The 19,326-nt window shown below is 42.6% G+C and overlaps 1 protein-coding gene across 2 annotated transcripts in view; it reads left to right on the top strand.

Moving 5' to 3' along the window:
* Positions 1 to 16,161, top strand: part of ESR2 (estrogen receptor 2) — a 55,386-nt gene extending 39,225 nt beyond the window's left edge. For both annotated transcript variants that reach the window (XM_046009432.1, XM_046009433.1), the window contains 2 exons: positions 12,454 to 12,634; positions 14,688 to 16,161. In XM_046009432.1, coding sequence (XP_045865388.1) covers positions 12,454 to 12,634; positions 14,688 to 14,874 — 368 coding nt within the window. In that variant the 3' untranslated portion in view covers positions 14,875 to 16,161. The remainder of the gene's footprint in view (positions 1 to 12,453; positions 12,635 to 14,687) is intronic.
* The last annotated feature ends 3,165 nt before the right edge of the window (positions 16,162 to 19,326 follow it).

Below are 19,326 nucleotides of genomic sequence, written 5' to 3'. Positions count from 1 at the left end.
ATTTTCTCATGATTAGATTGAAATTATGCATTTTGGGCAAGAAAATCACAAATGTAATATTATGTTATTTTTGCTACATTATATTAGGCTACAGTATTTTTTATTACTGGTGATATTAGCCTTGATCACTCGGTTATGAGCGTGTCTGCCAGGTTTTTGCACTATATAATAACTGTTTTTCCTCTTATAATTGGTAAATATTTTGGGAGAGATACTTTGGGACTAGGAAATTATTCCAGTTCTCCTCAGACTTCTGCTCACTGGTGAACTAATGTCTAAAACATCCACACAGAAAATTATAGATTATAATTGAGAACAGCAAATGTTCCAATTTTAATAAAAACTGTAAACACACCAGTCCAAGAAGATCAATAAATCCCAAGCACAGGAAACATGAAGAAACCACACCAACGCACATCATAATCAAGTTACTTAAAGCCAGTGATAAAGAGAAAAGTCTTAAAAGCAACCAGAGAATAAAGATATTATATATAATGAACAAAGACAAGGATGACAGTGAATTTCTGTTGTGATGTAAGTCAAGGAGACTAGGGAACAACATCTTTCAATTATTTTAAGAAAGAACTGTGAGGAATTCTTTACACAACGAAAACCTCTTTCAAAAATGAAGGGAACTATAAATATTTTCAGATATACAAAACCTGAAAGAATTCACCACTAGCAGACCTAGACTGTAAGAAACAGTAATGGAAGTTTTTCAAGTAGGAGGAGAATGAGATCAGATGTAGACATGGATCTGCACAAAGGAATAAAGAGGACCTACAAATGATGATAATGTGGGTAAATATAATGATTTTTTTCTTATTATTTAAAAGTATTTATCTTTAAAGGATAGCCTAGTGTTTAAAGCAAAAATAACATGTTGTGGATTTATGTGGAAGTAAAATGTACGGCAAGACCACAAAGGCTGGGAGAGGACCAATGGAAATATTTCTTTCTTATTTTGTACCTGAGGTGCTATGTATTACTTGAAGATAAACTGCAATAAGTTAAATATGTATATCATAAACCCAAATGCATCCAACAAAATAACAGAGCTAAAATACCAGCAAAGAAGATAAAATGGAACCATAAAAAATAATCCAGGGGTGCCTGGGTGGCTCAGTGGGTTAAAGCCTCTGCCTTCGGCTCAGGTCATGATCCCAGGTTCCTGGGATAGAGCCCTCTGCTCAGCATGGAGCCAGCTTCCCCCCACTCTCTCTCTCTGCCTGCCTCTCTGCCTACTTGTGATCTCTGTCTGTCAAATAAATAAATAAAATCTTAAAAAAAAATAACCCAAAAGTTGACAAAGAAAAAGACAAATAAACCAAGTATAGATAGGACAAATAGAAAATACTTAAGATGGTAAATTTAAACCCAGTCCTATCAGTAATTACATTAAATGTGAGTATGCTAAATAGCTCAATTAAAAGGAAAAGATTGAATAAATAAGATACAGTTATTTGCTGCTAACAAGAAACCCAGTTAAATATAAAGATATAAATAAGTTAATAGTAACAGGATGGAAAAAGGTGTACCATCCTAAGACTAATCAAAAGAAAGCTGGAGAGGCTGCATTACTATCAGAAAATATAAATTTAAAACAATTTTAAGCTTATTTAAGTAATCTCCACACTTGACACGGGGCTCAAACTCAAGACCCTGAGATCAAGAGCTGCATACTCTCCTGACTGACCCAGAAAATGTAAATTTTAGAGCAAAGACTGTTGCTGGGGATTGAAAAGTTTCTTTCATAAAGATACATGGGTAAATTTGTCAAGAAGACATAAAAATCCTAAACACTTATACCTTAAAAAGAGAACTTCAAAATATATGAAGCAAAATCTGGTAGAACTGCAGGAAGAAATGGACAGATCTCTTGTTAGAGATGGAGATTTTAATATCCCTCTTTCAGTTCTATCAATATAGAGTGAGTAGACAGAAAAATCAGTAAATATAGAGAAGACCTGAGCAATACTGTCAGCCAACTTGACCTACTTGACATATATAGACCCTCTCTCCAGCAACAGTAGAACATTTATTCTTTTCAAGTGCTCAGGAAGTGTTTACCAGGGTAGACCATATTCTGACTCATAAAACAAGTCTAAATACATTAAAAAGGTTTTAAGTCATACAAAGTATTTTCTTTGACATAGTGGAACTAAATTAGAAACCAATAATAAAAAGATCTTGGAGGGGCACGTGGGTGGCTCAGTGGGTTAAGCCATTGCCTTCGGCTCAGGTCATGATCTCAGAGTCCTGGGATCGAGCCCTACATCGGCTCTCTGCTCAGCGGGGAGCATGCGTCCCCCTCTCTCTCTGCCTGACTTTCTGCTTGCTTGATCTCTCTCTCTGTCAAATAAATAAATAAAATCTTTAAAAAAAAAAAAGATCTTGGAAACTTTCCAAACATTTGGAAACCAGATAACATACATCTAAGTACCTATGGATCACAGGAAAAAATCAAAAGCAATAGAAGGAAATGTTTTGAACTAACTAAAAATGAATGTATATTGTAGCAAAATTTGTGGGTTGCAGCTAAAGCCATAGTTTGAGGGGAATTTATCGCACTTGAGACCCATATTAGAAAGAAACAAGGTCTCAAATTAATGACCTTAGCATCCAACCTTAAGAATACTAGGAAAAGAAGAGCAAATGAAACTCCAAGTAAGCAAAAGAAAAGAAATGATCAATAAAACAAAATGGAAAACAATAGAAATCAAGGAAACTGAAAGCTGATTTTTTTGAGAAAAATAAAATTGATAATCCTCTAGGCAGATTACTCAGAATAAAGAAGACACAAATTACTGATATCAGGAGTGAGAGAGGTTACCTTACTATTCCAAAGATATTAAAAGGAATAATGAGGTTATACTATGAACAACTATGCCAATATATTTGAATGCTTAGATGAAAAATTCCTTAAAAGACACAAATTACTGAAACTCACTCAAGAAGAAATCTAAAAATCCTGACAGCCATATATTTAAGGAAATTGAATTTGCAGTTAAAAATCTTCCCACAAAGAAAACTCCAGGCCCAGATGGCTTTTCTGGGAAAATGCTACCAAATATTTAAGGAATAAATAACCCTAAATTTTACACACACTTTTTTTTTTTTTACTTTTTAAAAGTTTATATAATTTTTACTTTTAAATTTTAATTCCAGTGTAGTTAACATACAGTGTTATATTAGTTACAGGTGTACAATATAGTGATTCAGCACTTCTGTACATTACTCAGTGCTCCTGAGGACAAGTGTGCTCCTTAATTCCCCATCACCTGTTTCACCCATTCCCTCACCCACCTCCCCTCTGGTAGCCACCAGTTCTCTATAATTAAGAGTCTGTTTCTTGGCTTCTCTCTCTGTTTTTCCTTTGTTCATTTGTTATGTTAAATTCCACATATAAATGAAATCATATGGTATTCGTCTTTCTCTGACTTATTTTGTTTAGCATTATACTTTCTAGCTCCACCTATGTTGTTTGAAATGGCAAGATTTCATTCTTTTTTATGGCTGAGTAATATTCCATTGTGTATGTATACCATACCTTCTTTATCCATTCATCTTTCAATGGATTGCTTTCATAATTTGGTTATTGTAAATAATTCTGCAATAAACATATAGGTGACTGTATCCCTTTGGGTTAGTGTTTTTTGTATTCTGTGGATAAATATTCAGTAGTATAATTACTGGATTGTAGGGTAGTTCTATTTTTAACCTTTTGAGGAATGTCCATGCTGTTTTCTACAGTGAATTTACCAGTTTGCATTGCTCCAACAGTGCAAGAGGGTTCCTTTTTCTGCACATCCTTGCCAACACTTACTGTTTCTTACGCTGTTGTTTTTAGTCATTCTGACAGGTGTGAGGTGGTATCTCATTGTAGTTTTGATTTGCATTCACCTGAAGGTGAGTGATGAGGAGCATCTTTCATGTGTCTATATGTCTTCTTTGGAAAAATGTCTCTTCATGTCTTCTGCTCATTTCTATCTTTTACTTATTTATTTTCTCCATTAAGGATGATGTTAGCTGTGGATTTTTCTTTCTTTTTAAAAAGATTTTATTTATTTATTTGACAGAGCACACAAGTAGGCAGAGAGGGAGGAGGAAGCAGGCTTCCTGCTGAGCAGAGAGTCCGATGCAGGGCTCCATCCCAGGACCCTGGGATCATGACCTGAGCCAAAGGCAGTGGCTTAACCCACTGAGCCACCCACACGCACCTGTGGATTTTTCATATACAGCCCTCATTATGTTGAGATATGTTCCCTCTAGACCTACTTTGTTGAGGGCTTTTTTTTTTTCATGAATGATGTACTTCGTCAAGTGCTTTTTCTGCATCTATTGAAAAGACCATATGATTTTTATCTTTTCTCTTATTGATATGATGCATCATGTTGATTGTTTTGTGAATATTGAACCACCCTGTGTCTTGGGAATAAACCCCCCTTGATCATGGCAAATGATTTTTTTTTTAATGTATTGTTGGATTCAGTTTGCAAGTATTTTGTTGAGGATCTTGGTATTTTGTTGAGGATTTTTGTATCTATGTTCATCTGAGATATTTACCTATAGGCCTCTCTTTTGTGTGAAGTCTTTAACTGATTTTGGTATCAGGGCAATGCTTATAGAATGGATTTGGAAGTTTTCCTTCCTCTTCTATTTTCTTGGACTCATTTGAGAAGTATAAGTATTAAATCTTTTTAAAATATTTGGTAGAATTTGCCTGGGAAGGTGTTTGGTCCTGGACTTTCATTTGTTGGAAGTTTTTGGATTACTGATTTAATTTCATTGCTGGCAATCTGACAAAATCTTATACCCATTCCTGCCAAAAACTCTAAAGAGACTATGAATACAGGGAAACTCCCTTAACCTAATAAAAATATTTTTGAAAAACTTACAGCTAATATTTATTTATTTATTTATTTTCCCATTTTATTTATTTTTTCAGTGTAACAGTATTCATTCTTTTTGCACAACACCCAGTGCTCCATGCAAAACGTGCTACAGCTAATATTATACTTAATCATAATCAGGAACAAGGCAAGAATGTTCACCTCACTAATTCTATTTAACATTTTACTAGAAATTCCACCCCATGCTATAAGGTAAGACAAGAGATAACAGGCATCCAGATTGCAAAGGTGGAAGTAAACCTCTGAAAACATCCCAGTTGATGTAGATGATCCCACGGAGTCTACAAAAAATGAGTTTAGTAATGCTATAGGATAAAAGGGCAATATATGTAAGTCAATTGTATTCCTACATGGCAGCAATGAACAAATGATAATTGAAATTAATATCAATACTATTTATAGTAGCATTAGAATTATAAAACTTAGGAATAAATTTGACAAAATGTGTGAGACTGAAAATTCAAGATATTTCTGAGAGAAATTAAAGAAATTTTAAATAAATGGAGAGAGATGTTAATGAGCTAGAAGGTTCAGTATTGGTAAGAGCTCAGTCCTCCCTCAAAATGACCTTTAGATTCATTTTGATTCTAGTAAAAATCTCAGGCTTTTTTGAGTAGAAATCGATAAACAGATTCTTAAATTCATAGTGAAATATAATGAACCTAGACTAGCCAAAACAACTTTGAAAAAGAACTGAGTTGGACGATTTATCCTACTGGACTTCAAGATTTATTCTAAAGCCATAGTAATCAAAACAACATGTATTGACATATAGATCACTGAAACGGGGTTAGTGGGAAATAGACCCACACAAGAAGCAATTCTTAACAGTGTCAAGGCAGTGGGGAAAGAATGATCTTTTCACTAAATGGTGCTTGAACTAAAATAGGCAAGTGATTGAATGGATATATCATCAAAGAAGATACAGTGATGGCAAATAATTACATGAAATGCTAAAATGATTCACTAGAAAAATTAAAATTAAAACACAATGAAAAACCATACCCAATAGACTGGCTAAAATTAAAAAGACTAATCATATCTAGAGTTTGGGAAAATGTGGAATAAGGAGAATTCTCATACATTACTGGGTTGGGGGGGTATAAATTGGTACTCCTTTTTTGGGGAGATGTACAACTATTTGAAAACTGATGACCCATTCTTTCCACTTCTTGGTATTTACTGAAGAGAGATGAAGGCATATGTTCATACAAAAACTTGTACATGGATGTTCATAGCAACTCTATTTGTAATAGCACCAAACTGGTAATAAACCAAATACCCACCAACTGGTGAGAGGATAAACCCAAACTGTGATAAACCCATAGAACAGAACACTGCTCAGCAATAAAAAGCATTGAACTACCAATAGATACATGTAACATTAGGAATCTTAAAGTAATGGTGCTGAATGAAAGAAGACAAAAAAGCATACATACTATAAGATCTCCTTTACATAAAATTTTGGAAAAAGCAATCTATAGTACGAACAGATTTTTAGTTGCCAGGGGATGGGATGGGAGTTGGGAGAGATGGAGGAATAGATTTCTCAGGGTCGTGAGAGAACTTTCGGGGGTGATGAATGTGTTCATTATCTTGATTACACTTAGGGTTTTATGGTGTGTGTGTGTGTACGTGTACATAAATACATAGCAAAACTAATCAAATCGTACCCATTAAATATGTGCAGGTGACTGTAGGTCAGTTATACCTCAACAAATCTGCAAACAATATAATGAAAACAAAACAGAAATAGAAAGATGAAGGGAGCACAGATTGCAGCCAGAGTGGAAAAGACATACTGTCCAGCAGGGACCATATTCAGCACAGGATGGGAGCCCTAGGGCTGAGTCATGAGAAGAGAAATGGAGTAGGTTTCTTAAAGTCAGAAGGCTGTGGATGTTCTGTCCCATACTGAGAGAGCAGGGTCTCTGAGTGCTGCTACTTGCTGCCCTAGGTAAGCGCTGGGCTGTCTGGAGACGACCGTCTCCTCAGTAGGTTGGTCTTCCTGCATAAGCAGTGAGCTCGGGTTGGGATAATGACATCAGTTAGGTCTGCCCTGGTATCAGCATGCTAGGTGGCCAGGTCAGGGTTAGTAGTTACATGTATGTGTATGTACGTATGTCTAAACTTTTGTATATATTAATAATATATATACACACACACATGAATTTTTTTATAGCCAAGACTGTTTTTAACAGAACTATGAGGCATAATTAATCTACAATAAATTGTACTTGTTTAAAGCATACAATTTTATGCCTTTGGACATTTATATATATATGCCTCTGAAAGCATGGCCACAATCAAGATAGTGAACGCATCTGTCACACGCAGAAGCTTCCTTGTGCCTCTGCATAATTTCCACCTTCTACACTTCCTCTCCCGTCCAATCCTGTGCAGTCCCCAATAGAATTTGTCACTATAGATTTAGTTTGCATTTTATAAAATTTTATATAAATGTGATTTAGGGTGACCAACCATTTAGATTTGCCTGGGACTGAGGAGTTTTCTAGAATGCAGGATCCTCCGTCATGCTAACAGGTGTGTGATGGTATACTATCGTGGTTTGTTGGTATTTTTATAATAACTAATGTGCTTTTTTTTTTTTCCATGTGCTTGTTTGTGATCTGTATAACTTCTTTGGAGAAGTATCTGTTGAAATCACCCATTTTTAATGGGATATTTTTTTTTTATTGAGGTACAGTTGACATAAAGTAGTTATATTTGTTTCAGGTATAGGTAATTACATTTTTTTTTGAAGATTTTATTTATTTGAGAGAGAGAGCGTGTGCATGCAAAAGCATGAGCAGGGGGAGGGGCAGAGGGAGAAGCAGACTCCCTGGAGAGCAGGGAGCCCGATGTGGAGCTCAATTCCAAGACCTGGAGATCTTGACCTGAGCTGAAGGCAGATGCCCTGGTAGTTACATTTTAAATAGCTGCATACTTCTGGGTTATCTCCTCTAATAGTGCATATAATATGGAATGAATATTAATTTTTTCTCCAATTTCAATTCAGTAAATATTTATTTAGTTTTTGTATGTGCCAGTGACTTCTAAATGATAAAAATATCAAAGTGAACTAAATAACATTCTTTTGGTCTAGAATAGGGGTATACACTATAATATCCAAATTAAGAGTAGGGGGACCAGCCATCTTGTCACCCAGAAATCTGAAAAAACTGAGTAAGTCTTCTGTTGGACCGAGTCTAAGATATAGGGTGGGATCAGTCCACAGATAGCCTTTAAAATATACCTGAGATTTTTACTGGGATCAAATTGAATCTAAAGGTCATTTTGAGGAAGGACTGAGATCTTACCACTATCGAACCCTCTAGCTCATTAACATATCTTTCCATTTATTTAGAATTTATTTAATTTCTCTGAGGGATATAGGAATATACACTCAAAGAGTCCATGAGATTTGGTCCTTGCTAGACCTGAGTAGCAGACGAAGCATCGTCCTTGCTGTGGGGAGAGATAGGGAAAGAACATCACCATTCTAATTTCTCTCTCAGCACATCCCCCATCATGCATATATAGGATTGGGGGGGTTGGAATTACATTATTATACTCAGCCTTTGAGTGGCTCCTAAAACTCTGAGGTCACAGAAAACATTCCATTTGACAACCTGTTACAGTGTTTGCTAAAGGTGTTGTAGAAGTATGTAGTTAACATATACAAATTAAGAGTAGTGGGACCAGCCATCCTATCACCAGAAATCTGAAAAAATTGAATAAGTCTTCTGTTGGACCGAATCTAAGATATAGAGTGGGCTCAATCTACAGATAGTCTTTAAAAATATTTAAAATTAGGAATAGGTCTATTTATCTAAACAATTTTCAGGCTTAAAGAGGATCAGACTTTTTGTTCAATGAAAGAAATAGGGGTTTAGAACCGGGCAATCCTCTTTTGACATGAAGATGATGGACACATCAGTTCAAGCCCTGGTTCACTCTGAGTTTTTGGGAGAGTCCCAGTGAAGCGGGCGGGTGGAAGGCCGAGGCACAAACGGACACACAGAAGGGTGCAGAAGAGGCAAGACAGGGGCCTTTCTACTGATCAAGAATGTGGGGGCGGAGCGTTGTGAACACCGGCCTGCTGGTTTCATATCATGGGCACTTCCCAGATACCAGCCTGTTCTTACGGTGCCGGGGTAGGAGATGGTGATAGAGGAATGGGTCACGGCTAGAGGTTCCTTCCTTAAAGCAAATAAACAAACACGGCCCGTGCCTCCTAAAAGCCAGGCATTTTTCCTTCGGTTAGTATTCCGGGGTCTTTATTAAACACTTTAGATTTTCTGATTTATTTCCCTCCAGTATATCTTCATCCTTTGAACATAGCATGTGGCAGATCTTGGGGGCGTTGCCCCCCCCCCCACGCCCGCCGTGTGCTGCTCAGAATGTCCGCAGGTGGGTTAGTGAGAGGAACACACAGCTGTTCCCAGGTGATAAAGAGGAGAGATTATGTCTTTGTTTTTATTTTACTTTCTTTGGTCCATTGGGGCATGGTGCCAAGATCTTGCCTTTAATGCTGTGCTTCTTTAGTTTCATGAAAAGTAGTTTAATTTTGTTTTGGAATGAGTCATAATGTTTTTACTTTGGGTGGGTTAGAGGAGATTGATTTTTGTTTCCTGTGACTGGGCAGTGAGCATCCTAGAGGGAGGGGCTTTGTGCCCTGTCCCCTGCCTCTGCCAGAGCCCGCTACGTAACAGTTACTCTGCAAACGCATGTTTGGCGAGCCCAAGGGTGTGTGAGTGCCCACCGTACAGGCATGGCACTGCTAACCGAAGAGGCAGCAGAAAGGATATTTTTGCCCAGTTCCCTCCCAGGATGGTTTTAAATAGGTTAGTCTTTTTGCATATAAAAGCATTTGCCACATCTAAAATTGATACAGCCCTTCCAAAACTTGGCTGACTCCTGTCCCCAGATTCCTTGTTGGTGATTGACAATGATGGTCCTTTATAGAGCTGTGCTGCCCCTACAGCCTGTGGAAGACCCAGGGCTTGCCCTTGGCAATGGCTACTCCTTTATGAGGAGGAATTCACGTGCTACACAGTTCACCCATTTGAAGTATACGATTCAGTGGATTTTAGTGTATCCATAGACTTATGTACCCATTATCACAACCAATTTTAGAACATGTTCATCACCCCAAAGGAAAACCTGTACTCATTAGCTATCACTACCTAATTTCTGTCTCACCCTTACTCCTGGGAAGCCAGTCATCTCTTTTTTGTCTGTATAGATTTGCCTATTCCAGATAGGTCCGATACATGGAATCATACAAAACATGGTCCTTTGTAACTGGCTTCTTTCACTTGGCATCAGGTTTTCAAGGTTCACCCATGTTGTAGCATGAACAAAACACAAACAAGTATTTTGTTCTTTTTTTGGCTGAGTGATAGTCCGCTGTATGGATATACCACATTTTGTCTATCCATTTCTTAGCTAATGGACGCTTGGTTTGTTTCCATTTTTAGGCTATCGTGCATGGTATTGCTATGAACCCTTGTATCCTTGCTGAGTATTTATTTTTATTTTTTAATTTTGTCACTTTGGATTGACACAAGTACCGGTACACAGTTTTAACTCCTTTTCGAATCCAAAAACATATTTAAGACAGTAGACATCCGTGGAGCACCCATCATGTAGCAGAACAGACTGGAACAAGCATGTTGATCATCTCCATTATGATGGTGTGATTGGCTACGACGACGCAAATAGCGGAACCTGTGTGAATTCAGCCTAATTCTTCCATTTGTGGGTATTTATTCCCTGCCAGCCATTGCTCTAGGTAATGAGGATATACGGATAAGCAGACAGGGTTTGTGCTCTCAAAGTGCTTCTGTCCAGTGTCTCTCAGGGTGGGGAAGGTGGCCATGGGCTGTGTACAAGGGGATCCAGGATCCGGGACAACAGGGTGCCCTCTGTTGCGGGTGCATGGGCACCATCAGAGCTTCAGAGAATCCAGGGTAGACTTAGGGTGGGGTGGTAGGCAGGGCAGGAAAGCTTCCAAAAGGAAGTTCGTCACCAGGCTGGGATCTAAAGGAGGAGTGGATGTAGCTAAGAGAAGGGAGGGTGGAGAGGAGGAGGAGGGGGAGAGAGTTCCTAAATAGAAAGCTCAGCATGTTCTGTGCGCTGTGTGCTCTGGAGTTGAAAGTGGGGTTCAAGGTGAGGTGTGGTGGGAAATGAGGATGAAAAGAGCAGAGGGAGGCCTGGTACCCTTGAGAGCTGCACCAGATGGTTTGGACTTGGGCCCAAGAGCTGGGAAGGGGAGCCACATGAGCAGGTCTGCATTTTGGCCGCTCAGAAGGGGGCGCACTGGGTCAAGGGTGGGGCTTGTTTCCCCTGTGGTGTGGTGGGAGAGCAGGGGAACTGCTGTGGGGTTCAGTGGGAGTTTGGAGGATGTGGGGGGTGGCCAGGAAGAGTCACTGGAGAACAAGGTGAGTAGGTGAGTTAGGGAAGCAGTTGTGGGCTGTTGTAGGAACCTGACTATGTAAAGTCTGCGTAGTCTGACATTGTGGAGGGACATGGCCCCGGGTATGTGGGGAAGCCTGACACTTGCATAATTGTGCTTCAGGATGTCATTTGCCTCAACTGAACTGTACTGAATTGAGTTATCTTAATTGAACTGCAAGTGCCAATAAAAAGAGAACAAAAACTGCCCCAAGTCATGGATATGGACGATGGTGTGCTGGTCCCCGTGATCATTTTAGCCCACAGCCAGCAGCTCCTCTGAGAATTTCACAGAGTTCCCCTTTATTCTTACTTTGAAACAAAAAGCCTAGTAGAGAAGCTTATTATTTCCAGAATAGCTTCCAGCACAGGAGGAGTTGGAGGTGGGGGCAAGAAGATTGACCCGAGCTGTAAATTTGCAAGTAGTGGGAGGCTACAGGCTCTCTGAACCTAGAGTCAGAGGGGAATTAAAAACACAGAGCAGGGCCTGGCAGGATAAGGGAAGCAACCTCCCTCTTGCGCTGGTTTTGGGAACCTCAGAGACCTGTGCCTGCAGACTTTGCTCAGCGAGGAGCTGCGCTTGAAGAGCTAAGAAACTGGTCTGGGGCAAGGAACTAGAGATGGTCTTCCTGCCCCAGCAGGGTGCCACTGGAGGTGTGAAGCCACAGGCCTCGCCATGGGCTCAGTCTGTCTGCACGGGGCCCAGGCAGGCTGGATGGCCCTGGTCTTTTGTCTGTTAAAATCCCCTTTGATGAGGGACCCTCCTGGTGGCAAAGGGTAGGATTGATCTCACTTTCTCATCACCTCTGTGTGTTGCTACTGCTGAGAGAGGCCACAGTTGTGGGCCAGTGGTGTTCTGAGAGACCAGTTGACTGGTCCGCATCCATCTGGGCTTGGCAACGGGGCTGGGTCTCGGGGGAAGGACATCACGGGCCAGTGATACCACCACACATGCAGATACCAGAACAACCCAGATCAGTCTGACCCCCTTTCTGGAGAACGTAGCTGTGCTTCCTGGCTGAGCCCCTGACTTCCATTTCCTTGTCTCAGAGCGGTGACTTGTAGCTGTCATTCTGTCCAGGTATGTACCCTTTGGCTGCAGCAAGCCAGGAGGCTGAGAGCAGCCGGAAGCTGACTCACCTGCTGAACGCAGTGACCGACGCTCTGGTCTGGGTGATTGCCAAGAGCGGGATTCCCTCCCAGCAGCAGCCCGTGCGCCTGGCTAACCTCCTGATGCTCCTCTCTCACGTTCGACATGCCAGGTACAGTCCCTGGGGGGCCGCTTCACTGGGGGTGTGGGGGTGGGCCGTGGCGTGCGGGTGTGCCCGTGCCCTGCGAAGGCCCAAGAGCTTTGGGGAAAGTGTTTGTCTGAAAGGGAAGGGAGAGGCATTCTTCATCAGTGCACGCAGCTGTGGCCGGAGGTCAGCACTGAGCAGATGTCACGTGCTACCATAGAGGACATTGATGGCATTCCTCACCTGTTTTTTAGTTGCTGGGGTTTGGGCTTATTTATAGCATTCTTTTTTTTTTTTTTAAGATTTTATTTATTTATTTGACAGACAGAGATCACAAGTAGGCAGAGAGGCAGGCAGAGAGAGAGGAGGAAGCAGGCTCCCTGTTGAGCAGAGAGCCTGATGCGGGGCTCCATCCCAGGATCCTGAGACCATGACCTGAGCTGAAGGCAGAGGCTTTAACCCACTGGGCCACCCAGGCTCCCCTTATTTATGGAATTCTAAAAGGGGCCGCTTCTCCCCTGATGTGAACGGCCACCCTTCCTTTCACCACCACTCTGAGGTCATTTGCTTGAGGAGGCTAAACTCAGCTCCTGTAGATCAGCTCCTCAGGCTAGGGATCTGGGGACCTGCCCAAAGCCTTCCCCAGGAGTGGGTCTTCTCAGCAACAGCATCAGGACGTTAATAATGAGATCTGAGGGAACTGGGGAGGCCCACGGGTTTCGGTTTCCGGAAGGCAGGGGTAGAGGAGAGTGCATTCAGTGTATGCTGATGGAGGGGGAGGAGTGTAGCATGATGGCTCCTGGGAGGAGGGCGGCCCTGCCTGGGGCTGGCAGAGGGGAGTGAGGACAGAAGGTCATTGCTACCCAAGGGGGAAAAAGAGTCTAGAGACTGTGGAGGACAGTATTCACTCCAAGAATTATAACAAGGGGAGGAAACGAAGCAACGTCTGCCTTGTTTCCTCCTGAATGATTACTGACACAGAACCATTTGCAGAACAGATAGAGCCCACTCTCATTAGTCACAGAGTCTATTTGCAAATTGAACTATTTTTTTCCCGAGATTTTATTTACTTGGCAGATGGAGACAGAGCACAAGCAGGGGGAGTAGCAGGCACAGGAAAGGGGAGAAGCAGACTCCCTGCAGAGCAGGGAGCCCGGTGGGTGCTGGACTCAATCCCAGGACCCTGAGACCATGACCTGAGCTTCAGGCAGACACTTAACTGACTTAAGCCACCCAGGTGCTCTGCAAATTTGACTACTCTCAAAAACTTATTTGTAACCCCTGAATCCATACTTCGTGGCATTTCTGTGGTCCTTCAAGGACAAGCTCAGGGTGGCAAAAAATTTGAGTTGTCCACACTTACCTTCCCAACTGAGGTCAAGCAAGTGGACCCTTTTGTTCTTGTTTCGGCTCTCATACTATAAAGAAATGTCCTTTGCGTGGTCTAGTTAGTGCCATGTTTTTGCATTTTTGTGCTTTTTGTTGGTGAGTCCATGGTCTGTAAACGGCCCCCAAGCATAGTGCTAAAGCTTAGTGTTCCTAAGCGCAAGAAGGCTGTGATGTGCCTTATGGAGAAAATGAACATGTTGGCTAAGCTCTGTTCACGCGTGAGCTGTGGTAGCATCGGCTGTGGGTTAAATGTTAATGAGGCAACAATTCATGTTAAATAAGGTGTCTTTAAACAAAAACACAGGTACACCAGGGTTCGGTATTAACCGGATGGTGAAAATGTTGGGACCAGAGCCTTGGGCACGTAATCCTGCATTTCCCGCAGAAGCAAGTGTATTTGCTAATTCAGTGTTAGTGGAACTATGTAGAACACAGCTGCTGTGCACGATAATTCCCGGCACTCTGCCAGATGCTGTCGGGCCACTGTGGGTGGGTGGTGATAGGACACTAAGGTCCTTGCCCATACGTGTAGATGACTGAAGGAGCCAGACACAAGAACTCTAGAAGAAATGGCTGGAGGAGGTTTAGGGGGTGGAGGGTAGACCGGCTTTGATGGGGAGAGCTGGGGAAGATCTTGAAGTTCCCATGGCTGCCTCCCAGGAAGGACTCTCGGCGTCTTTTTGTCCTCCAGTAACAAGGGCATGGAACACCTGCTCAACATGAAATGCAAAAACGTGGTCCCAGTCTACGACCTGCTGCTGGAGATGCTGAATGCCCACACGCTTCGCGGGCACAAGTCCTCGCTTGCTGGGGCCGAGTGCAGCGCAGCAGAGCAGAGTAAGAGCAGGGAGGGCTCCCAGAAGCACCCGTCCCAGTGATGCCCAGTCTGAGGCGAACAGGCCACAGAGGAGGTCAGAGGCTGAAGTGTGACCTCCAGTGCAAACCGTGAGCTCTGTCCGGGATGGGCAGGCTTCGTTGTCTCGCTCGTGTGTTCCCTCCTTTGGTTATGGCAAGCTGAGCCGGGTACCATCCTGCACCCGAACGCCCTGCTTCCTAGGAAGCCGCAGTGTTCCCTGGTTCCAGGGGGCATGTTCCAATGCTGATGTCATCTCTTGCTCAGCCTCTTAGGATCTCAGTGTGGTCCTTTCTTACTTCCCATCTCCCTTCCGCCCCTCTGGAAAACATCTTAAAGGTTTGGGAATGAATGGTGGACATCCGCTGTGCAAGGTATGGAGAGGGGAGACGCTGGGGCCTTTTGGAAGTGGACTAACCTTTACTGTGCAGCCTAACCTGCCCTTACGCAGACCTCCGTTTGCTCTCTTCAGGGCCACTGGATGGTAGGATGGAAAACCATGACAGTGAATGAACTAGTTGCGCACACTTATGTCCCGTGAGGACTGAGGTCACGTATCGCTATTACTGTCGAGGGTTGTTTTTACAGAGGGGTTGTGACCTGGGGAGCCAGTGGTCGGGCTGGGAGATGAGCCACGCCCTTCCCCCAGACCTTGCTGCCATCTCCATAGGGGTTCATTCCTCTTGATTTGCATTCATAGAGCCTGCTCATTATTTGGGGTGCATTTATGTGTTTGATCACTTTAATGGAGGATTGTGGCGATTTAAATCTCTCTGTCCCGTCCTTAAAACTCCCGTCCCAAGGAGCTCAATGTGTGCTGGAGAAAGGCCCAGCATTTGCAGGAACGGGTTTGTCCCGTGGGTCTGGGTCACAGCCACGCTGCTTCCCTGGGGGGAGCCACAAGCGCCACATCAGCCATCCAGACGGGGACATGTCAGGCTGTGTATCACTTTAAGGAGACCTGGTTTGTGAACTCTACTTTAAAAAATATCTAGGGATAGTTATTTATAGCAAGAAAGAATTCTTTTACACCATAGCGCTCTTTTAAACTATTTTCTTATCAGAACATTTATATGGCGAGCTGGGTGAAATGGAAACTTCATCGAAGAATATTCGTTCCTATTCCAAGTGGGACATAGATAGGACAAGATGATAAAGCATGTCTGGAATTACAATTTTAACTCACTTTTAAAAAACTGAAATCTTCAGGAACATAGTGAACGCACTAAAGGGGTTACATCTATACCTTGGCAGTGAGTGGTTGCATAATCCTGTTTGATTTTTGTGATGATGTTTTGAAAAACTACTTTGTGATTGATGAAACTCATTCTCTCTCTCTTTTTTTTTAAAGATTTTATTCATTTGATATATAGAGAGAGATCACAAGTAGATAGAGAGGCAAGTAGAGAGAGAGGGGGAAGCAGGCTCCCTGCTGAGCAGAGAGACCGATGTGGGGCTCGATCCCAGGACCCTGAGATCATGACCTGAGCCGAAGGCAGAGGCTTAACCCACTGAGCCACCCAGGCGCCCCGAAACTCATTCTCTTTTTGAAATGGGTTTACTTTAGCTGGCACATTCTGTATTTATTAAGTCATCAGGAAGATTAAATTCGATGTTATGAAGGTTGGTTTCTGCTAGGGAGTCCTTAAATAATTCTTAATTTTGGTATCGGTGCAGATTTACTAAGAGTTTGAGCAGAGCTGTCTCAGAAACACTCCAACACAGACCTAGGGAGCGCACGCCGTTGTCTGTATTCTGGGTTGGTCTGAAATGATTCCTCATGGTTCAGTGTTGCAGCCTAGGTGAGACTCGGTGCAGAACACAGGTGTTGCATTTTACGGGAATCACGGAACATCCAGGTCGATTTTCTCTCTCTCCGTCCAGGGAGGCAGTCTTGAACAAGTATTTGCTGGTGAAATTCTCTTAATTGTACTTACAAGGAGATTACCAGATTAAAAAACAAAACTGGAACGAGGTCTAAGCCACTGCCACAGTGGCTGATAGTTGACTGACGTATTTTAGGTTGGATTTTGATGCCCCAGTAGAGACCAGATTGGTCTCAGGGGGCGAAACAGCTCTCCATACCAAATCCTGTGCTTGCCTGGGCTGGTGTGTGTGCTAGTGAGCTCTTCGAGGGCCCACTGCTCGTTTCCTAGTTACTCCTGCTGCTTTGTGAGGCTGCCTGCTTCCCTGCATTTGGAGTTAGCCCATGAGGGGGCTGTTAATACTTCAGGTCATTTCTTCTTGGCTCAGACTGCCACAGCGGTGTGCTGGGGACAGAGATCAGTCCAGCCTTGGTTGGGGGGGGCCCTCGGGGCAAGGTCGTCTCTTAGAACTGGGGTCTGGGCCAAGGAGGCAGTTGAGATAACACTGTCTATAGCTGAAAGGTGTTCTTCCTTTTGTTTTGAATAGTGTAGGGCCCTTTCCTCCTCGCAGATGGGAGTGTTTTCAATCTCTGGGCCCATCTGTTCCAAACTGTCCTCTAAAGCAGACACCAGTGTGTAGCCAGTCTGCTGTTTTTTTTATATGTTTTTCATAAATCCTCAGTATCCATTTTAAAGATTAATAATTTCTCCTAAACAGTGCTTTCTTTTAAATGTCTCCTGTTTTGGGGGTATCCACACCCCGTCCTAGTGATCTACGGACAACTTAAAATTCTGCAATAGCCTAGCAACGAGGACTTCATTGTTTTCCAGATCAGTTTTTAAAAGGAATGAACAAGGGGGAATAGGACCTGGCAACTGTAAACAGGAAATAATTTGAGTACGGGTGAGGGGAACACACCCAGCTACACTTTGTGTATTATGGAAAAGTGAGCCTCAGCTTCGCCTCAGACTCGTGTGGCAAGATTCCTTTCCTCCATTTTGATCTGCGAATTATTGTTTAATGTGAGAAACTGATTTGTGGGAGATGAAATGAGATTTGGGGTTAATTCCAAAAACGTGAGTGTCTTATATGGGATCATGTGGACACATCTTAATGAAACAATTAACTTGGAATATTCTTAACACAGATCACATTAGAACAGAATGTTCAGATTCCTGAGGGGGGCGCTAGCCATCCCTCAAGAGGACCGGGGTGGGCAAGCTGGAGGTGCAGTGAGTTTTCAAGGCGTCTTCCCAACTGCACCCCCCCCCTCCAGCCTCTCTATGGGGCCTCAGGCCTGTCACACTGTCCACTGGGACCAACTACAGAGGAACTGACCCTAAAATAATTTCGAAGAGATTTTTCTTAAAAACTTGAGGTGGGAACATTAAATCTGGAGGGCCTTAACTGTATTAAGAACAAAACAAGACAAAATCGACACAGGCTCTGGGAGGGAGGTGGTCTCTCCCTGGATTATTTCACCTTCCAGCTTGGCTGGGAGGGCAATTACTCCGGATTTCAGTAAGAAGAAATCAGTTACCAATTCTTGGCAGAGCTACTTACATATTCATATATATAAGCTAAGATGAAGCAATTCTAGAATGTTCCAGCATGTGAAACCAGTTTGGTTGTTGTTTAAATCTGCTAAAGCGCTTGCGCATACAGACACCTTTTCAAATTCAAGGTGAACCTTCTGCGTCTAGGTCTATTTTGAAGCAAGGCGTTTTTTATTAAGATTTGACACATTTCTTTAAGCTGCTAGAAACCTTTTAGAACACATAAGACTGTGTGAAAGAAATGATAAAAATATACCACTTAGCACCTAAAAATATCTGTGTGCCACTTACTGTGTGTCAGACACAGTTCTGAAGGCCTCATACTTTCACATTTAATAATAATTACAATGATCCTAACTTTCTGGTTGTGGAAACTGGAGTGTAAGTGAACTCACCCAGGGTCCCACAGGGAAGTGAGTGACAGAGCTGAGCAGAGGCCGAGTTCTAGTGCCTAAGGTAATCGTGCAGCGGAGTTTAACACAAAACTGAAAAGATATTCTTAGACCACAGAATGCAAGCATCAGTTGGCACCTGACACGCCTACCGCTCAGGCTTCTGTGGGGTCCTCCCAATTTGCAGAGCACTCTAGATACAGTGACAGCTAACAAACCTGATGCAGAAGTTCAATCTCACCTTGGATACATGTGTAAATTAAAGCCCAGAGGGGGCTTTGACCGTCGTGAAACTACTTACGGCCAAACTCCGACAGGAAGTTAAGTCTTCTGCTGCTGGGCTGCCACTGTTCCTGCCACGGGACTTGCCTCCCTAAATCAGCTGCTGGAGTTGAATCTCTATGCCTGACAGACTTGACCAGTTGCTTTCTACTAACCCTGTAGATCCTATCTTTTCAGCCAAGATGGGGGTCTGCATGAAATGTTACAGAACAGGCGGGAAAAAGTGAGTTCCATCGTTTCCGTCCTCCCATCCTGGGCTCATGAGCTAGTGGGTGGCACTCCGGTCATCTCCTCCTACCCTGCTCTTCCCAAATGCACTGATGTGGCGTCCGCTCGTTGGACATTTCCCTGTGTAAAACGTGCACACCTTTTAGGTACTGA

The sequence above is a fragment of the Meles meles genome, chromosome 6 (assembly GCF_922984935.1).
Source record: "Meles meles chromosome 6, mMelMel3.1 paternal haplotype, whole genome shotgun sequence".
NCBI classification, from domain to species: domain Eukaryota; kingdom Metazoa; phylum Chordata; class Mammalia; order Carnivora; family Mustelidae; genus Meles; species Meles meles.
This window is presented reverse-complemented; position numbering and strand designations above follow the sequence as displayed.